At 41.0% G+C, this 19191-nt stretch overlaps 1 protein-coding gene across 1 annotated transcript in view; it reads right to left on the bottom strand.

Annotated features, from left to right (window-relative positions):
• Positions 1-11943, bottom strand: part of RAD23B (RAD23 homolog B, nucleotide excision repair protein) — a 52796-nt gene extending 40853 nt beyond the window's left edge. Inside the window, exon 1 of the mRNA XM_037027438.2 lies at positions 11518-11943. Within this exon, the coding sequence (XP_036883333.1) occupies positions 11518-11583 (66 nt within the window). The 5' untranslated portion in view covers positions 11584-11943. The remainder of the gene's footprint in view (positions 1-11517) is intronic.
• Between the last annotated feature and the right edge of the window lie 7248 nt (positions 11944-19191).

The following is a 19191-nucleotide window of genomic DNA, read 5'->3' on the forward strand; positions in this document are numbered from 1 at the left end:
AACACAATGATCTTCACTTCCAATCTACGTAAGTCACCTACTGACAGGATATAGGCTGAAATCTTATTTTACCAAAACTGCTCCATCTTTGAAATTACAAATACCAATCTCCTACTCCCACCAGCTTTCTCAATAACTGTTCCCTACCCTGGTCTTGCATCTTGTTGAGATTGTGGTCCTCAGAACCTCTACTTCCATTCTGATCTTTACTGTCAGCTCTAGTCAACTTAAACAACAATGCTGCTGCTTCTGTCATTCTTCTTCCTATTCTCACAGACTTCCTTTTCCTTCTGCTGGCTCCTACCAGGCAAAATTTAGTATTTGAACCAATACAACTGAATTCATTTAATCAGTACTCAACACAAAATTTACTTCAACGACTCTGGTACATTGTCCTCCCTCACTTAGCTAATAAATCTTATCTTTAAAACTATCTGACCCATTTCCTCTCCACATTTATAACCAGTCTTCTAAGTGCTACTGTAGGAAATGAAAGATACCTTCCATCCTTCTATTCTCCTGGTTCTTCTCCATTCTCTGAGAGGAAATTTCAAACCCTTCTCCATTCTCTGAGGGGAAAGTTCAAACCTGCACTCTCCTCTAAATTTGATTCCTAACACTAGACTCCTAGCCCCTGACAGATGACCACTTCCACTTCATTCAAAACATAAGACATCACAGGAACTCAACTTCAACTTTCAGCTATCAAACTGAAATACATTATTTTTGCATCCAGACCCACCTACTCTCCACTCCTAATCTCCTTCCCACCTATTAGATGAAAAAGGCATCCCTCTTTCAAACCTAATTCTTCTCACCTGTCCCTTGGTTCTCCCTCCAATGTTCTCCAGTACCTTGACAGATTCATGTTTTAATACCCTCCTCCAGCTTTCTTGTCAACATATCCCTCAAAGCCAGCTCATTTTCATTCACACTTAAGGAGACAAAATTCTCTATCATGTTAAAAACAAAAAAATTCTCTCAATACCGTATCTCTGGTCTAATTACATTAGCCTCTTATTCTTACAGATTAAAAAAAAATTAACTACACACATTGTCTTCATTTATTTGCCCCCCCACACACCCCTACTACTCAAGAATGCAATACAGTGCTAATAAACAGAAGTGTGGACTTTATTGTCCTTCCCTATATTACTTGACCTTTCTGTCATATTTGACAGTACTGACTAGTCTCTCCTTTTCACTGTCTTCCTTTAGCTTCCATAATGCCATACTAATCTGGTTTTCCTTCTATCTCTGTTAACTCCTTTGTGAAATCCTCTTCCTTGGCCAGCCCTTTAAGTGTTACTCAGTCTTATGCCCACCATTGCCTTTTCTTCTACAGTAACTTACAGAATAATCCATCTCATCTACTCCTAGTTTTAAAAAACATCCAGATGTCATCTGTATCTCGAACCCAGCTCTTACCTGACTTTTTAGTTATGCAAACCCTCTACTGGACACCTTCACTGGATGTCGCACAGACATTTCAACCATAATGTATATCTTTTAGAAGCTAAAAGATAGCTTCTAAATTTTTGCCTAAATCTTTCCTAACACAGTCAAGTTGAGCACACTTTAGAACAGCTTATAAAGAAACACCTTCTTTCTGCATAATGCAAAGAAGGAAGAGATAGCAACTCTGCATATGGTTTCTCTTGGGAAGGTTATGGCCAGCAGCAGATGAAGTTACGACTCCTCCAACAGTGTGCTGGGGCCCTGTGCCAATGCTCCCGGTTTTAAGTCATCTATAACAAGACAGATCTAAAACTGAGGACTACGGTCCCAGTAAACAATCAGGGCTACCTTATCCAAGGCTAATAAACAAGAAGCAGGGACTAAACTTTCTTTTTGCTGCATTATTTCCTCCTAGATAAAAGATTTCTCCTAGTTTATCATCAATCCAATAATCTACAAAGCTCAAGAAATCCAACTTTGTTCTAGGCAAGTATTTCTTTAATGAAATTGTACATTGTGAAAGCAAACCATGCTCAGTATCTAATATTAAACATAACTGACATGGATTTTATTTTTTCTCCAAAACGGAGATAATCATAATAACAGTCTATTAAAAAGGGCCAACACAAAAGTTAATATTGCCCTCTTCATCCCATTCCCTTGTGAGGTGCTGATCTCTTCCTTCTCCCATATTCATCACATCACATCATTTCATCCAGTGTTTCCAACTTAGCACCCAACTAGTTCCCAATGTGAACACTACATGGCATCCTATGGCACTACTCTGCTTCAGGCCAACAACCATTCAAAGTCATTTCCAGTCAACAAATTCAAACTGCATGTTTCAGATACCAAAATAATGTCTTATAAATTATATCCCAATGTCAGAAGTATGTTATGCATGTCAGTCTTCTTACACAACTTTTGCATAAGATTTCTAGAACTATTGCTTCATGGTTAGATCAGCAATTGAACATTCATATAACCCAGCTTCCTCAATGTTACAGTGTTATTTTCCTTATTACTGCTGTACTATGTTGTTCCTTATTATCGTTAGAACTATGTACAGTAAAAAGAATTATGCAAACTTTAACGGGTAGCCCTGAAATACAGAGGCTGAATGAATCTTAACAGTTCATGTATGCTATGTACCTCCCATGTGCCAGGCAATATATAGAATGCTTCATGATATTTAGTTCATTTACTCTGTGCTACATCTCCATTTGAACCATGGCTAGGTACACAAAGGGAAGTTGTTTTTGGTGAATAACAAACACTGTATTTGCACTGATGCAGGCATTTTTGAGGCAACCTGCCAGCCTACGATCCAATAATTCAACATCCAGAAGTCAATGCTGAAGAGATCACACACATACCTCCAAGATGTATGAACAGACAGTATTTGCTTTGCACTACTATTCGTAATATCGAAAACCCTGAACACCTGTCAATGGTGATATGGTAATAGATTACAGCACATGCACCCACCTATGCAATACAACAAGAATGATGACTATGCAAGGTATTAACTGAATGAATGCACATATGAATGAATGAATGACATACTTACATTTATCTTTAAGGGACAAAAGCCAGTTGTTAAGCAATTGATTTTTAAAAAACTAACAGCATAGTTGTGGTTATGTATTACTTACAAAAAATGTTTAACAGCAAGACAAGAGTCCACAGTGGTTACTTAGACCAGGGCCCTAAAATTTGCCTTTTGCTTTTTATCTAATACACTTTATTTAGTATAACAAGACTCAGTTATTTTGGTAATTTAAGGGAAAACTTAAAGAGTTTAAAAGGAAAAAAATCTCACTGCATCCCTCCCAACCATTGCTTCCTAATATTATAAAAGAATATACTACAGTTTTGAGGGCATATTTCATTAAAAAGGAAAAGTCTGAGGCAGTGCTTCTAATACTACATAGCTTAGGAAGTTTTAAAAATAGTAAAAGTAGCTAAAATCTGGCAATTAACCATTCGCAAAAGGAAAGAAAAGTCCCCAAAGCCAAATGTTTACAAAGGACCATAGATTTATATTACAGGCAAAGTTTTTTCCTTTCTGGTTCCTTGGGTGGTATTCTTTTATTTGAGAAACTGGCACAGGCACTGAGGATTAGTTCCTCAATTTTTCCCCCAAAGTAGATTCCTACTAATTCTAAAAATGGAATTGATTATCTATAAAGATGTCAGTTGACTGCACTTCAACAGAAAAAAGTCTCCCCACCAGACCCAAGGAATGAAGGAATGCAGCACAATAGTTTTTTTTTATTCAAACAACTGGGAGTATAGTATTAATAATGTGTGAATAGATAGTAAACAAAGGCAATCAATTCTCAAATTAGGGTTATAACCCCAAAAGCTCCTATTTTAGATATAATTTGAAATCCAGAGTCCATTTTTCCCACAGAAACTGTTACTTAGGTTTTCATGCCAATTTAATCTATTATAAAATGTATTCCTAACATTATTATTTCAACAAGATCAAAACGGAGAGACATTGAAGATTAAGTGGAAAAGTAACACTCCCAAGATATCTTTAACCATTAAAGTTTCTACATAGGCAGAAAATGGATCTAACACACTACAAAAAAAGCCAATTACCTAATGCAACCACAAGTGCGTCGGGGAGGAGAGGGAGTGATAAGTAACAATTTTTATCTACCTATTCAAGAATCTAGGACCAGTTCGTGTTCATTAGTTATTTGTGGCCAGTCTACCTCCTCCAGGAGGAATGGGTTTATGTAATGTTTACAGCATTTATAAAGTTCCTTCAGTTATAAAATTAGCTCTTGGAAACACTACAAAAGGAATTTATCCAAACTTATATAGAGAACAGATGGTGTGGTGTCCTTCAGCAGGATTCACTGTGCTACAGCAGGCTCCAATTTAGCATATTTCTTTCCAAAAGTAACAGAAATTTTAAACATTGCCCATCAAATAATCTCATAATTTCCAAGCTAAAAAGGCAGAACACTGCTCTTAAAAACTGTTCAAAACTGATTATATCCAGCCGAATGAAGATATCTCACTCACACTAACTTTTAGAAAGGATAGTGAAAATACTGACCAAAATAATGGAAAATCAATGAGAGAGAATTTGTTTTTTTAAAAACTGCATAAATTTATTTCTATTTCATAATTCAACTAAAAATGTTCAAATCCATGACCTCACTTGATTTTCACGTTTACTCTATGAGGAAGGCAAGTAAATTATTACTAGGACACAGGACAACTATGAAGTGGGAGAATACTCTAGATAGGCGATAGTATGATTTATCTGAAAGAAACCAAGATGTGAGAAAAAATAGACTCAAGAGATACTGAAGTTTTGCTGAAGAAAAAGGAAATGGGGCAGTAGAGGGATGTGGGAAAAGAAAGGGTTTTCTTAAGATGGGAAAATGTCTGCATACTCTAGAAATGGGAAAATCAATGCAGAAGAGAAAGGGAGAACTGATGGAGTGATGTCCTTTAGAGATGAGAAAGAGTACAGGAAAAGTGGAGGGAATGCCCTTAGTACCATGGACAATAGATAGCTATCCACAATAAAAGGAGACTTAGCAGGAGGGTAGTTCTGAGGGAATCTTGTGAAAAATTCTGTCCCAATTGTTTCTGTATTCTCAAATAAAACCTAAAATCTAGAGAGGGTCATCAGATGAAAATAAAGAGAGGAATGAGGTGAAATCTACCTATGGAAGTGAAAAAGTGAACAGACTAGTGAATTTTATGGCTTTCAGGAGCACGAAGGGCCTAAGTAAGGTTAAGGCTCATGAATGTAGGTAAGACAAGTCAACGCGGAGATGTGATCATCTTCTAGCTGCACAAGTACAAGCACAGTGTTGAATTTAGTCCCACTTGGGATTTTCTAAGCAAGATCAACGGAGTGAGGGTGGGACCATGCTACCAAGCACTGTCATCTCAAACTCCTACAGCCTTCAAAACCATCCTATGAGGTTAGTACTTCAGTGGCAATAACCCTTACTTTATAGACGAGGAAGCAGGCACATAACTGGGCTAATCTGCCCAAGGTCACAAAGCAAATGCTACATCCAGGAATGAATTTGGGCAGCTTGGCTCAAGAGACATGCTATGTTGACCCTTGGAAGGGAGTGAGCGATTATAATCACTGACCCCATTTCAGATGGACAAGGGTGGAAGTACTAACATGAGCAGACGTCCAGTGAACAGAAGTATGGATCGAATGGATTGTTAGGTCTCAGAACTGGAACCAGAGGGAAGGCAAAGTGGGATACTAAAAACCAATTAACTGGCATGGAAGAAGAGCTACAGTTATTAGTCATGGGACTGAATAACTGAGGTAGAGTGGAAGAAAAAAATCACTAGATGAGAGATTAAGGAATAGAAACCCAAGGTCTTTCACAGATATTGAAACTACCAAGGCCATTGACTGTCTGACCTCAGGCAAGTTACTAATCATGTTAGTCTTCATTTCTTCTTTTTAAAACATACACTATTACATATTCCCTACAATTCTGGTGTTTCTTTTTTAAGCAATGCCTACCGCATGCTGTGAAGCTCAGAACTATTGCGATCATTTTCACATGTTTTTAATCCATAGATTTAAGGCAGCTACATCAGGAAAAGGACAATGTCAAGAATAATTAGCAATATATGTTCATAGTTACCATCTCCACTTCATCATCTCCCATTCATTCCTCAATCCACTCAATTTTAACCTCTGGCCCCACCACTCCATGGAGGCTACTTGTCAGGGTCACTGATGACCTCCAAGTTGCCAAAAATAATTTCTCTTGTTTTTATCTTACTTTTGATTTTGCAAGCATTAGACACATTTGATCCTTCCTGCTCCTTGAAACATTTTCTTTTCTTGGATTCTTCCTACCTCAAAGGTTGTTTCTTGACTGACCTCTTCACTATATAATCTCCACCTGTTGGAGCAACCCAGGAGTCAGCACTAGGCCCCATCCTAATATTATCCACTAGCACATCCTCACCAAGATTCCCTAATTCTAGTAGCACAGAAGTTCACTATTACATACAATGTGTAACTGAGGCACAGGAGTCCATTTTCCCAAGGAGTGGGAACTGGAAAGGCTGCTAGATGATCCCCTCTAGTCCCACAGCTTCTGGTCCACCATACATACTGCCCATTCTCCTGGTTCTATCTCCAGTCAGAACTGCTCTGAAATAGATTCACAACATCTCCTTGTCATCTCCACTGGAATGCCTAACAGACATCTTCCACTTAAGTCTCGAGTTTTCACCTCAATCCCCAAACCTGCTCCTCTCCCAGCCTTCCACATCTCAGGAAAGAACACAAGTTTTCATACAACTTATACAACCAAAATCTAGGTTTAGCCTCTGAGGTCTTCATTTTCCCCACTCAAACTCATCAAAAACTTCTCTTAACTCCACCCTCCCCAACACATCTCAAATCCATCCACTTCTTTTCATATCTCCACTCCTGCCTCACTGGACTGCTTAAGACAACCACACAGCTGCCTAACTGGTCTCCCTGCTTTCACTCTTGCTTATCCTACCATCTGTTCTCCATATAGCAAAGTAACCTTTTAAAATAATAAAAGTACTTTTTCTCCTCTGCTTAAAATCCCCCAAAGGCTTCCTATTTTACCTTGAAAATTTTCAGCTTACTACAAAGCCCTACAGACTCTGGCCTGTTGCCTAACTCTTATTATCTCTCACCTCTCTTCCTCTCACGTACTAGATCAACAACACAGTCCATTTTTGATTCCCAATATACACTCTTAAAGAAAGGTCTTTCCCTACAGAAAACACTCTTTCCATCTCTGAGTGCTTGTTATTACTCAGCTCTCAGTTATATGTCACCTTATTCAGAAATGCCTTCTGTCAATTTAAAAGTAGCCACCCAGTCATGCACTATCAGATTACCTCACCCTATTTTAATTATCTACATAGCTCTTACCATTATCTAGCTTTTAAAATTTGCTTTTTGAATGATTTATTCCATTAAAATGTACATACTTGACAGCAGGACCTGAGTAAGTATTCAACAAATACTAAATAAATGAATCAACATGCATTGAGGGGTCACTGACTTTAAAGTTCACTAAAACAATGTATTTAATTCATTCAAATGATCTTTATTAAATGACCACCATGTGCCAGACATAGAAAGAGCAAAAGTCTGGCAAAAACCATGCCATATTGCCCAGGTACTTCCTGTATTTTGATTTACTAATATGGCAAAAATCACCATTTCACCTCTGCAATATAAAATTTTAATACATTTACTACTTATTCTTTAAACAATCTAGGAAACTTCTATAATAAGGCACTATTTCCAGCACTATATTAAAATGCAAAAACCACAACAGGAATAATTGGCTAATAAATGATAGCTAGCAAATACCATATACAGAACAAGTATTAAAGTAGTACTTTATGGCATAATCACCATCATCCTACAGATAAATGACAAAGGTAATTCTGTATAAATTACAGTATAGCACACTAAAAGTGCTGTTTAAACTAATTAAAACTACCACTTCCTTACAACTGTCTTATCTAAAACCTCCAATGTATATACACAGGTTTGATGTCATTTATATAGTAACATAATCACATTTTAGCTTATGCACTTAAAGTCTCATCTCAAACTTAGTGTCGGATTTTTTTCCCTCAGTTAAAGAAAGCATATAAAAGTGGCAAAGGTTAGCATACTGAAGTATTAAATCTGTATACTACACACACTCTCTTGTCATCTGCGGTGGTACAAAAAAATCTGCACTGTATTGCAATTTTATCAATTGTTGTTCTTTAACTCACCTATTCCTAATTAATGGATTTAAGTAATAGAAAAATGGAAAACTAAGGGACTTTTGACATCAACTCAAAAACTACGCGCACTCCATTTCCCCCTAATGTCCATCATACCACCAACCTTCACAATTTTTAAAGAATTTTATACAAGTAGCAGTCTATAAGACATCTCAGAATGCTTTATTACATAGGTCACTTAAATTTCTACTATTTTTTTTTGCAGGTAAATCATTTAAAATAGAAGAACTTCACCCAGTGAAGAATATTCTTTTTTTAGAAATGGTCTCCCCTACCACCACCTCATTCTGTTTCTGTATAGTTTGAATATTTTAAGAGGGGATGCATTACTATTGTAATAATAAAGACTTGTTTTGCAATGGTTAACACTAAAGGCAGTGCAAGGAAATGGTCATGTATATGGTATAAAATGGCTAGTAAATGTTAAGAAAAAGGTGGAGAGAGACTTTAAAAAACTGAAGAAAATACAAACATCTTCAAAGCAAATCCTCTAGCTTTTTCTACTTTGTACATCTCCTATTCTATAGTCAGAGAGCTATGACTAGGTCAGTAAGGCTCCCCAAATACCCAGACCATGCCCTACATGCCCCTGTACTCCTCCAGTCCTGCCAGTTTAAGCTCACTAAACATTTACTTGTTCAACAAATCAATCACTCCCATGATTCCTTTTATCTCTCAATCCTTTCTTGCAATCATTTTTTGCTCCTGCTCATCTCAAGCTCAGGAGTTTGTAGACAGGCACTTCAAGGTACTTAGCTTCCATAGCTCTTCCCAGGTAAAATACCAAAGAAGGACAAACCTTTGAGTAGCCATAACAGGTCTCAGAGACCAAAGTCTGTTCATTTTATGTGTATCTTTTTTTTCCTTTTATTTTAGATCTCTACTATACTTGGTTATCTAGTTGTCACAACATATTAGAAATAGGGCACTTCAGAGTCTCCATATGGTAAAATAATTTTCACTGTTTCTTTTTTTAACTGGAATTCTACTTTCAAACACTGTATCAAAAATATTACTTAAAAAACCACTATACAGAATTAAGTTACATCTTTAAAAAATATTTCTGAAATTTAAATCTATTAAAATGAAGATCTACAAGTCATTTTAATGTAAATGTTCCATATATCAAGAATTAAATATTTTTATATCTTGCCCCAGACTATCATTAGTTTTTAATATTTATGTAAATTACAACAAAACTACACTTGCACACATAGCAACAAAAAGCTACAGACGCTGCTCTGTAACAAGGAGCTTTCTGAAAATATACTTCTAGAGGTGTATTTGTAATTCCTACAACCTAGTACATTACCTTGTAAAGAAAATGGAAAACAGCAAGTATAGTTAAGAATACATACAAATATAATACTGACTCTCAGATAACATATGCATAAAGTGCCTAAAGAGCAATACAAATCTTACAGAAATTAACTATTTCAAAGGAACTGTAGGGTTACTGTGTAAATTAAACAAACCCACATCTACAAAAAAAAAAAAAAACCCTTTAGGTTTCAGTAATTATGGAATTCTCAGTATTAAAAGCTGGTAAAGTTTCTGCAGCACAAAGAACCAAAGTCAAATAGACATTTTATGAAAAGTTCTAATAACATTAGCCACCTTTGAACTTTCATCCTTTATCAGTACACACTAAGCAGTAAAAGGAATATTCAATTAAGATTAGTGCACATTAAGCAGTAGAAGACTATTAGGTCAATTACTTCTGAGGACATTGAGAAGTTTCTTATCAATACTTAGTATGTCCTGCACCTTTAAGAATTTATCATATAGCATACTCCTACATATAATTAAACATTTTTATTTTGTGCCACAATTGCAGAAAGGCTGGGAAGGTAAGTATGTTTCATAAATAAAGATGTAGAAAACTTTAAATGAGATAGGTAAAATATAACACCATATCCTCACTCAAAGGTATCCACTGATTAATAATTCCATTTATTAACTAACAATTAAATATCATTTAATCTTCACATCTCTCCAAGGCAGGTAGATAGGAAGTCAGAGCCACAAATGGAACTCAGGTCTCTTTAATCAACACCAAGGCCCCTGATCACCAAAAAAATCGACTATTTGTATCTACAGATTTATAGATACATAGGCAGAAAGTTGGTTTAAACTTAGCATTATGACAATCTTAATGGTGAACAGAAGCACAATTCCAGAACATAAGCAGATTTACACTCACGTAATTTTTAGAATCTTGACATGAAGTACTGATTTCCGTATAGTGGCTCTTTTTGCAGTCACAAATACAGAAAATGGCATGAGAATTTACCACGTGTACTTCTGAAGTGCTCAAGGATTTTAATTGCAGAAGAGATCGAAAGTTTTTTTTCCCTCCCCGTAAATGCTATTTATTATTTGGGCGGTGGAGAGACGGTACCGGGTTCCCACTTCTACTTTCAAAACTTTTATCACAGAGGAACCGTTAATCTGGATTTGAGTTTGAAAATGGACCTGAAGGGCTCTAATGCAAAAATCTTCACCACCACAGAGTACTTAAAGTGCAATCTACTTACGGGTGTGGGTTCGGTTGTTGGAGAACTGCAGGTAAATGATTCAATAAAGTATATGCAAATAAAAGGGTTACCGATTCTGGGGGAAAAGGGCAAAGAATTCATTTTCACCACCCCTCACCACTCCCCTCTCCCTGCGGCAGAGCGAACTCGAGACCTATTTTTTTTAGGTCTCAGTATCTCCGGTTACCACCGCCAGCGCCTAACCGAGTCCTCGCAGGGGTGGAGGCGACGCCTGCTTCTCCCTCCCCCACATAGGCACCCACACTCGAAAGCCCGGCTCCACCACCGAGGTAGCCCTGACTCCCCTCCAGCTAAGGCCCCACTACCGAAAGCCCCCAGGCCCTGGCCCCGTGCCCCGCAGCGTATGCTCCACGCCATCTGCCACCAGGCCTTCGGCGTCCTGCCACGGCTTCCCCTTACTCCTGCCACAAAACGCACGGCCACTGCGAAGGGTCGGGCCGGCCACTCACCACCCGGGCCGGGACCTGGGCCCGGGCCGCGCCCGGAGCTCGGAGGCTTTACCCAGCGCCCTGGGCCCGAGCCCCACAGTCGCTGCGCCCTCTCGGGTGCACCGGGGCTCTCCCCGCTCAGGCGCACGGCCGGGGCCCGCTCAGAGAGGAGGCCGCGCCGCCCCCCGCCCAGGCCCGCGGGCTCCTCTCGTCCCCCGCGGCCCGCGCGCGGCCACCCCCGCCCTCCCCGGGCCCCGCGCTCGCACCGTCTCCTCGGGGTCGATCTCGATCTTGAAGGTCTGCTGCTGAAGGGTCTTCAGGGTGACCTGCATGGTGCCGCCGCGCAGCTCCGCTGACGGGCCTGCTCCGGGCGCTGGCCGCTGGGCGGGGTCTGTGGCCTGGCGGGGCCCCGGGGTCGCCCGCGCTCCTCGCGCTCTCGGGAGGAAGGCGGTGGGAGTGGGTGGGGGCTTGTCACATTCGCCCTGCACAGCGGCCTTCCCCCCAGCCCTGGCACCTGGCCGCGCCGCTGCCTCCGCGACTGCGGCCTTCCCCGTGAGCTCGGTCCGCCGTGCTTCCTCAGGCGCCGGGCGCCAGGCACTGAGTCTGCAGCAGACGCGAGGTGTTCTGAAAGACAACCAGAGAATCCGCTACCTCACCACAGGCTGGTGGCCGCCATCAACGTGACTCACCGAGACGCTCCCCTCCCCCACCCGAAAAACCTGGGGGATGGGGCCGGGCTAGCTAAACGCGCAGGCGTAGGGTGCGGCGAGGCTGTGCGCAGGCGCGGCCAGGAGCTCCGCCCCGGAATTGGGGCGGGGCGGTTTTTGCCCCTGGAATGCCGACAACCGGGCTGGGTTCTGCGCAGCCGCAGTTGGTGGCTACTCGGAAACTCGGGGCTTCCTGCGGCGTCTGCAGCGGGGCGTTCTCGAGCCTGCCGCGGCTCCGCCTACGTCGAGACTCCGCCCGGCTACCGGAGTTGCGCAATCCGTAGCTGGGTAAGCGCTACGTGGAGACTTCACTAAGTGGATGCAGAGCCCGGGAGCTGGGGAACTAGAGGGCGGTAGGTCGGGGCGGGGTTTAAATGAAAGGATCGTGGTTACCACAGTTATGGGGCGCTTCCAGGACGCTTGCTGTGTGGCTGGGCCTTTGTAGTGGCTGGCGTCTTGATTCTTTAATTATGAGAGCGTACACCCCAGCGCCAGACTGCCTGGGGAACCTTGGACCTAAGTAGGACTCATATAGGAGGTCAAGTTATGTCACTCCTCTGGGCAGAACTGTCCAATGGCTCATCCCACTCAGAGTAAAAGTCAAAGTTAAGAACTGGATACGTAGGCTCCGCCTCTCCCCACTTCTTACTCTTCCTGCTTGGGCTTGGCGTTGCTGGTGGATTCTGGGCAATGCTCCCACCTGGGGGCCTGCCTTTGAGCTTGCTGTCTCCTCTCTCCGTCCTCTTTCCCCAGATACCTGGGTAGCTCTCTGTCTCGCCACCTGCAAATCTTTGCTCTGATATCACCTCAGTGAGGTCTAACCGGGATACTCTACTTCAAACCGCAATTTCCCTAGCTCCGATATCCTGCTCTGCTTTTTTCTATAGCACTTATCTTCTAATTGTCATATAATGTACATATTTATTACTTTTATCATCTTTCTCCCTTCTCTAAACCAGACTGAAGCTGCACAAAGGCAAGGATATTGTGTTAATCGATGTACCCCCAGCACGAATAAATGTGCAGGCACAATATTTGTGAAATGTGTAAATGTGCTTCCGGTTCCTCATGAGCAAGGTGGGGATAATAATAGCATTCACTTCCATTGATTGTTGGAAGGGCGTATTGAATAATGTATGTAAAATCTTAGTATAAGCAACATGGTAAGTAGTCCAAAAGAAGCTATTCACAGGTAAGAAAACTGAAGTACAGAGATGTTGAGTAATGTTCCTGGAGTCATTCACTTAGTGGCAGATTGAGAATTTGAACCCAAGCAGAATGACTCCAGAGCCCGTGCTCCTAGGTACTTGGCTATTTGTCTCTTAGTCGGGTACGCTGTGGCACATTTTACTTAAAAGTAGTATAAAAAAAAATTACAATTAGAGCACAAGCTGCGTGACTAACTGCAAAGTACCTCTCTGGGCTGTCATCCGCACTGATACACTAGCACTGCTGGGTTTCTTTGGATTCTAGGGGCTCAGATATAATTCTTCCATGGAACTTTCCCTGATCAACCTCTCTGTTCACTAACCTGGTATCCCTCTGTTGTAATCCAGTATCTAACCCTCTCTTCCTGTATATCTACTGTTAGTCACCAGGTGATCTCATCTTGTTCCTTGTTTTGAAATACCCCAGCCTGAACTTCTTTTAGCTACAAAGTTAGCCAATTACCTGCGTAAAAAGTTCGTGTCTAAAACTTATTATGGACAAACCGAACGGTTCATTTCCCTCTGGACTTCCCTCTGCCCTGAAACCTGCCCTTCTCCAGTGTTCCCCCATCTTAGTTCATGGTACTACCAGGTACCCAGGTACTCAGACCAAAAGTCTATTCATCACCCTGTATAAATCTCTTTCCCCCCTCTCCCCACAACCCTCCTTCCCCGAGCCATCATCACAGCTAATCCATTATCAAGTCCTGTCAACTTTTTTCTCCAAATTATATCCACAATTGAGCCACTTCTCACCGTTTTTACTTCTACAACCCTAGGCTAAACCATCATTAGCCTTCACCTGCTTCCCAGCTGGTTTCTCTGCCTCACTGTTTCCCCACAACATCCTCCTCAGGGATCAGAGTGCCCTTTTTCAACCATACATCAAATGATGTCACATCTGTTCTTAACACCTAATTACACTTTAGAATAAAATTTAAACTTTTTACCTTGCCTTGGGGAGCTCACATGATCTGACACCTGCCAAATTCCCTGGCCTCATCTCCGTGCGTCTTTCTCCCTCTCACTCAGTCATCCCTCTGCAGCACCTTCCTTTCATTCTTTAAACAGGCTAAGCTGGTTCTAGCCTGTGGGCCTTTGCAGCTGAGGTTACTTCAGCTTGAAACTCAATCTTCCAGATCTTTGAATGGCTAACTCCTTTTCATCCTTCAGATTCCAAATCATGTTTTACTTCCTAGAGAGTGAGTACTCCTCCAAAACTTTAATATTTTGTGACACACATATTATACACTATAAAGAAACATGTTACACCTTTTACTCTAGGCAAGGCATCATTCTAGTCACCTTACATGGATAATCTCATTTGAGCCCCACAAAACTGCATAAGGTAGATAAAGTATTACTCTGGCTTAAATTTTTTCATGGATCTACCTGAAATGATCATTTTTTTAACTTGTTTATTGTCTGTCACACATTACCCACTCTCCCTGTCTGCTGCTTGGAGAGAGGAACTCACTGCTTTATTCATGTCTCTTTTGCAGCACCTAGAATAGCACTGGGAACACAATAGGTGCTCAAGTCAGTGTTCACTGACTCCCAATTCAATCCTAAGCTGCATGAGGCCAGTAGTTGTGACAGTCTTGTTCATAGCAGTATTTTCAGAATCTAGCACAATGTGGATACTGTGTATACATTAGTTGGAAAAATAGTGAAGTCACTTTAAAATATGACAACAGTTACAAGAAGACATGTAAAAACATTAAAAACCAAAAATGCTGTATAGAGTTACAACTTTAAAACCTTTCCTGCTATAATTGCTATTGTCTATAGGAAAAATGGAGAGATGAGATGCCTCTTGATGTATTAATGTATATTTTTTTAAAAATTTACTAATGGCAAAAATACACAAATTAAACAATATAGAAAGGAACTTATTGAATATGAAAATCCTCCTTCCCTTTCCTAGAAATAAACATTGAGTATCTTTAGAGATTTTCTAGATATATACAAGAATATATTCCCTCAAACAGTTGTGACAACAGTAGATTTTATATGTCAGTTAACTGAAAGATTCGCCTGACAAGATTTTCTAAAGTACAGTGTTAAGATAAAAAGTTGTTATTCTTTTAATCTCTAGAAAAACTATGTAAGAGATACCCACTCTTGGCCAAATAGCACAAGTTGGACAGGCTCTATACCTTCTTGTAAGATGTAGTTGCCTTTGCCCAGAGTTCCACAGTTCACAGGACAGATGATAAGACCCCTCCACCCCCGAACATAAAGGCCACCGAGGTGAGGGTGCTTGGGAGCAAGGCCTTGTAGGATAGGCCTTGGGTTTCTTCAAGAGCTATTGAGCCAAGATAAAAAGGTGGGAGGGAGTTGTTAATTCCAAATACTTGGTGACAAGCCAGAAAATTTTGCTTGCATTTTTGGAAATCAGTCAAATGATTTCGGGGAAGATGTGCAAACAGAGTTGCAGCAGCTGCAGACTTAGAAAATACCAAGGTTAAAAAAGTCAGACTTCAAACCATTTATTCAGCAAATAGTTATTTGGACTCTCTCCCTGCCAGAAACTGTTCTGGGTCCTGGGGAAACAATAGGAATCAAAACAAAGTCCCTGTTCTCATGGAGTTCATATTCTACTGGGATAATAAATAATAAACTAAGAAAGATATTTATAATTTATCAGGTGATAAGTGCTATTTTTTTTAACATGTAGTGGTGCTGTTTTTTGAAGAGCATGTGAATAGTGCTCAGAAAAAAAAAAAAGTTGCTACAGAGAATGTGCCAGATATCTTTCATTCCCCTCCTCCCATCATTCTCTCTTCCCTCTTCTTCACCCAGCAATTGGCCCCAACAAGGCTGCCCTGTGGGGTCTAGCTTCCTGGGTGGGGGGTGGGCAGTCTCAGCAGGAGATGTAGTTGCCTCTGCCCAGAGTTCCACAGTTCACAGGACAGATGATAAGACCCAGCAGGAGCTGGGAGTGAGGAGGAGAGTGAAGGTAGGGAATTCATGCCTTTTTGTGACAGGCAGTACCCTTGATACCTGGTCACTGCTTCTGTAGGGTGGTCACCCTCCAGGTGACTCTCTTCTTCCAGATTCTGCTAACTGCCCCCACCTGGTCCCTCCAAGTCTAGCGGGCCCCGATTTCTCATTCCAGGTACTGCACTCTTCCTGTAGTTTTCCTATATTTTCCTCTGTGTCACTGTAAAGAGGCTGTTCATTGAATCTTCCTGGAATACACCTGCATTAGTTTCACAGGGCTGCTGTAACAAAGCACCACAAACTGGGTGTCTTCAAACAACTGAAATTTACCGTCTCATAGTTCTGGATGCTAGAAGTCCAAAATTAAGATATTGGTAGGGCACTCCTCTCTCTGAAACCCTTTGTAGCCTCCTGCTGGCTTCTGGCGCTGTGCTGGCCGTCACTGGCATTCCTGGTGTGCAGCTTCGGCACCTCAGTCTCTGCCTCTGTCATCACGTGATGTTCTTTCCTTGTCTATCTGTCCCTTTGTGTCTCTTCTGCTCAGGATGCCAGTAGGGTAGTAAAAACTCCATTGTTTCTTCTCCACTCCACCATTGTATCACTACTTTCACTACTTTACTTCTAGTCACCAAATGTGTGGGGTTTTCCCCACACTGAGCAGTTCTTCTGTTTGCTCCAGACACCAGCTGGATGTCCAACCATGCAACTCAGTTTTGACACTAACCTGGAGTTTGCATGAGATTGAACAAGTTAAGGGCTCAGTCCTGTAAGACTGCCTGCACTTCAGCCGATTGCAAGTCCCTGCATGCCACCTGTACTTCAGACTGACTGGCTATAAATTGGGGTTCCCACAATCCCCTTCCTTGGGTTTGAGAATTTGCTAGAACAGTGAACAGAACTCAGAGCAACGTTTATGTTTTACTAGCTTATAGCATAAGGAAGGAAATGACAAAATACACAGATTGAACAGCCCGAGCAAAAGATACACAGGGTAAGATCTGGAAGAGAACTGAGTGCAGAAGCTTCTGTCTCTATGGAGTTGTGGTGCCCTCACCCACCCACCACATAGATGTGTTCACCAATCCAGAAATTCCAAAACCCATTCATCTTGGATTTTCATGGAAGCTTCATCACATGGCATGATCAATTAACTCAATTTCTATCCCCTCTCTTCTCTTCTGAGAAAGGGGATTGGGTTGAAAGTTATAGCTTTCTAGTCATGGTTTAGTCTCTCTGGTGACCAGCGCCTATCTAGGAGCCCACCAAGAGTGATCTTATTAGACTTTGCTATCACCTAGGAATTTCCAAGGGATGTAGGAGGTCTGTGTCAGAAACTCTTATAACTTAGGAAATTACAAGAGTTTTTAGGAGCCTTGTATAAGGAACCCGGGTCAAAGACCAACTGGTCAGCAGGAAGCAGAGGCAGAGACCAATACATATATATGGTTCTTATTTCATATAAGTTGTATTGGATTAAGGACCCCCATACTCCAGAAATATCTATCCAATTACATAGATAATATAATCTATCTAATTACATCTTCAGTGACCTTATTTCCAAATAAGGTCACATTCTAAGGCACTGGGGGTTAGGTCCTCGACATATATTTTGGAGAGACGCAATTCAACCTGTAACAATACCTCATCTGAATGTGGCATGTTTTTCTACTGAGACTTTGACTGATAAATAGACTGATCAAGGACAGTCTTCTTGATAAGGTGATAATAGAGAGAAGTCAGGAAGCCAGACATATAGGTACTGAGAATTAGGGGGAAGCAAATAGAGCAATAATAAAAGCGCTGAATGTTCATGCGCTCATCGTGTTTATTCGGTGCAGAGGCAAGGTCATCCTTGGTCAGATGGAGGACCTCAGGAAGCTATGGGAAGAGAGTAGCCAATGACATTAGAGATGTAAAGGAAGTGGGGCTATGGGTAGGAAGCCATTGCAAAGACTTTGGCTTTTATTCAGAGTCATGTGGCAAGCCATTGTTAGGTTTAAGAGAGAGGAATGACAAGGTCTGACTTAGTTTTGAAAGGGTTATACTCTGATTGCTGTGTAAAGAGTTTTCTGGGGGAGGGCAAGGATGGATGCAAAGAGACCAGGTAGGAGGTTATTGCAGTAGTGCAAGAGGGAGTGGTGACTTGTGTTAGGGTAAAAGCTGTATGCATGGTAGGAAAAGTGGTTGTGTTGTAGATTTATTGAAGATTGAGCTCACAGGCTTTCCTGATGTACTTGATGTGGGGTGTGAGAGAAAGGACTCACCACACGCAAGTTTATGTCAGGAAACTCCTTTGTAATTCTTGGTCCTTCTCTCTTGAGATTGTCTGTTCTGACCAATGGTGTTCTGCGGGTCACCAGTCTATCCAGCAAATGTTTTCTGAGCATCTGCTCTGTACCAGGCATTGTGTTGGAAATGGAATAATGGACAAAGTGATTTTGTCAGAATAATAACAGTGTTTGACTTCAGCCCTTCCATAAGCAACATGCATGGCTCTCATTTCCATCATTTATAGAATCTATTGGTGATTTATGGCATAAATTTTAAGTTAATTGAACCTCTTTCCAAGTTCTAGACACTTGTAGACTGGTGCAAGTATTTCCTTACTGTAATAATTTTGAACTCTTTGTTAAAAATATTTCTGCATGCCACAATTAAATATGTTTTTAGAAACAATTTCAGCCCACAGCAACTGAGCTTTAAAAATATGTTTGTCTTCTAGCTTAGGTGTCTGGCATCCTCAGCCTCCATCCTGCCTCCCCTACCCCAGGTTTCTCAGCTTTAAGAATCTCGTTCATTGTTCACTATGTCAATTCAGGTCTCTGGGAAGAAACAGACACTGAAACAGAGTTAGGAGTACAAGAGGTTTTTTGATGGATATCATCTGGGAAAAATAAAGGGGAGTAAGTAGGATTTGGTAAGCAAAGCCTTCAGACCACAATGCTGATAAGTTTGCTGTAAAAGGAAACAGAGAAGGAAGCAGATTGAGTAGAGAACAACTCAGATTTTTATGCAGATCTGATAGTCTTAGACAATCAAATAGACTAAAGGGAGTCAAGATTACCCATTAGAACAGTCA

The sequence above is a fragment of the Manis javanica genome, chromosome 2 (assembly GCF_040802235.1).
Source record: "Manis javanica isolate MJ-LG chromosome 2, MJ_LKY, whole genome shotgun sequence".
NCBI classification, from domain to species: domain Eukaryota; kingdom Metazoa; phylum Chordata; class Mammalia; order Pholidota; family Manidae; genus Manis; species Manis javanica.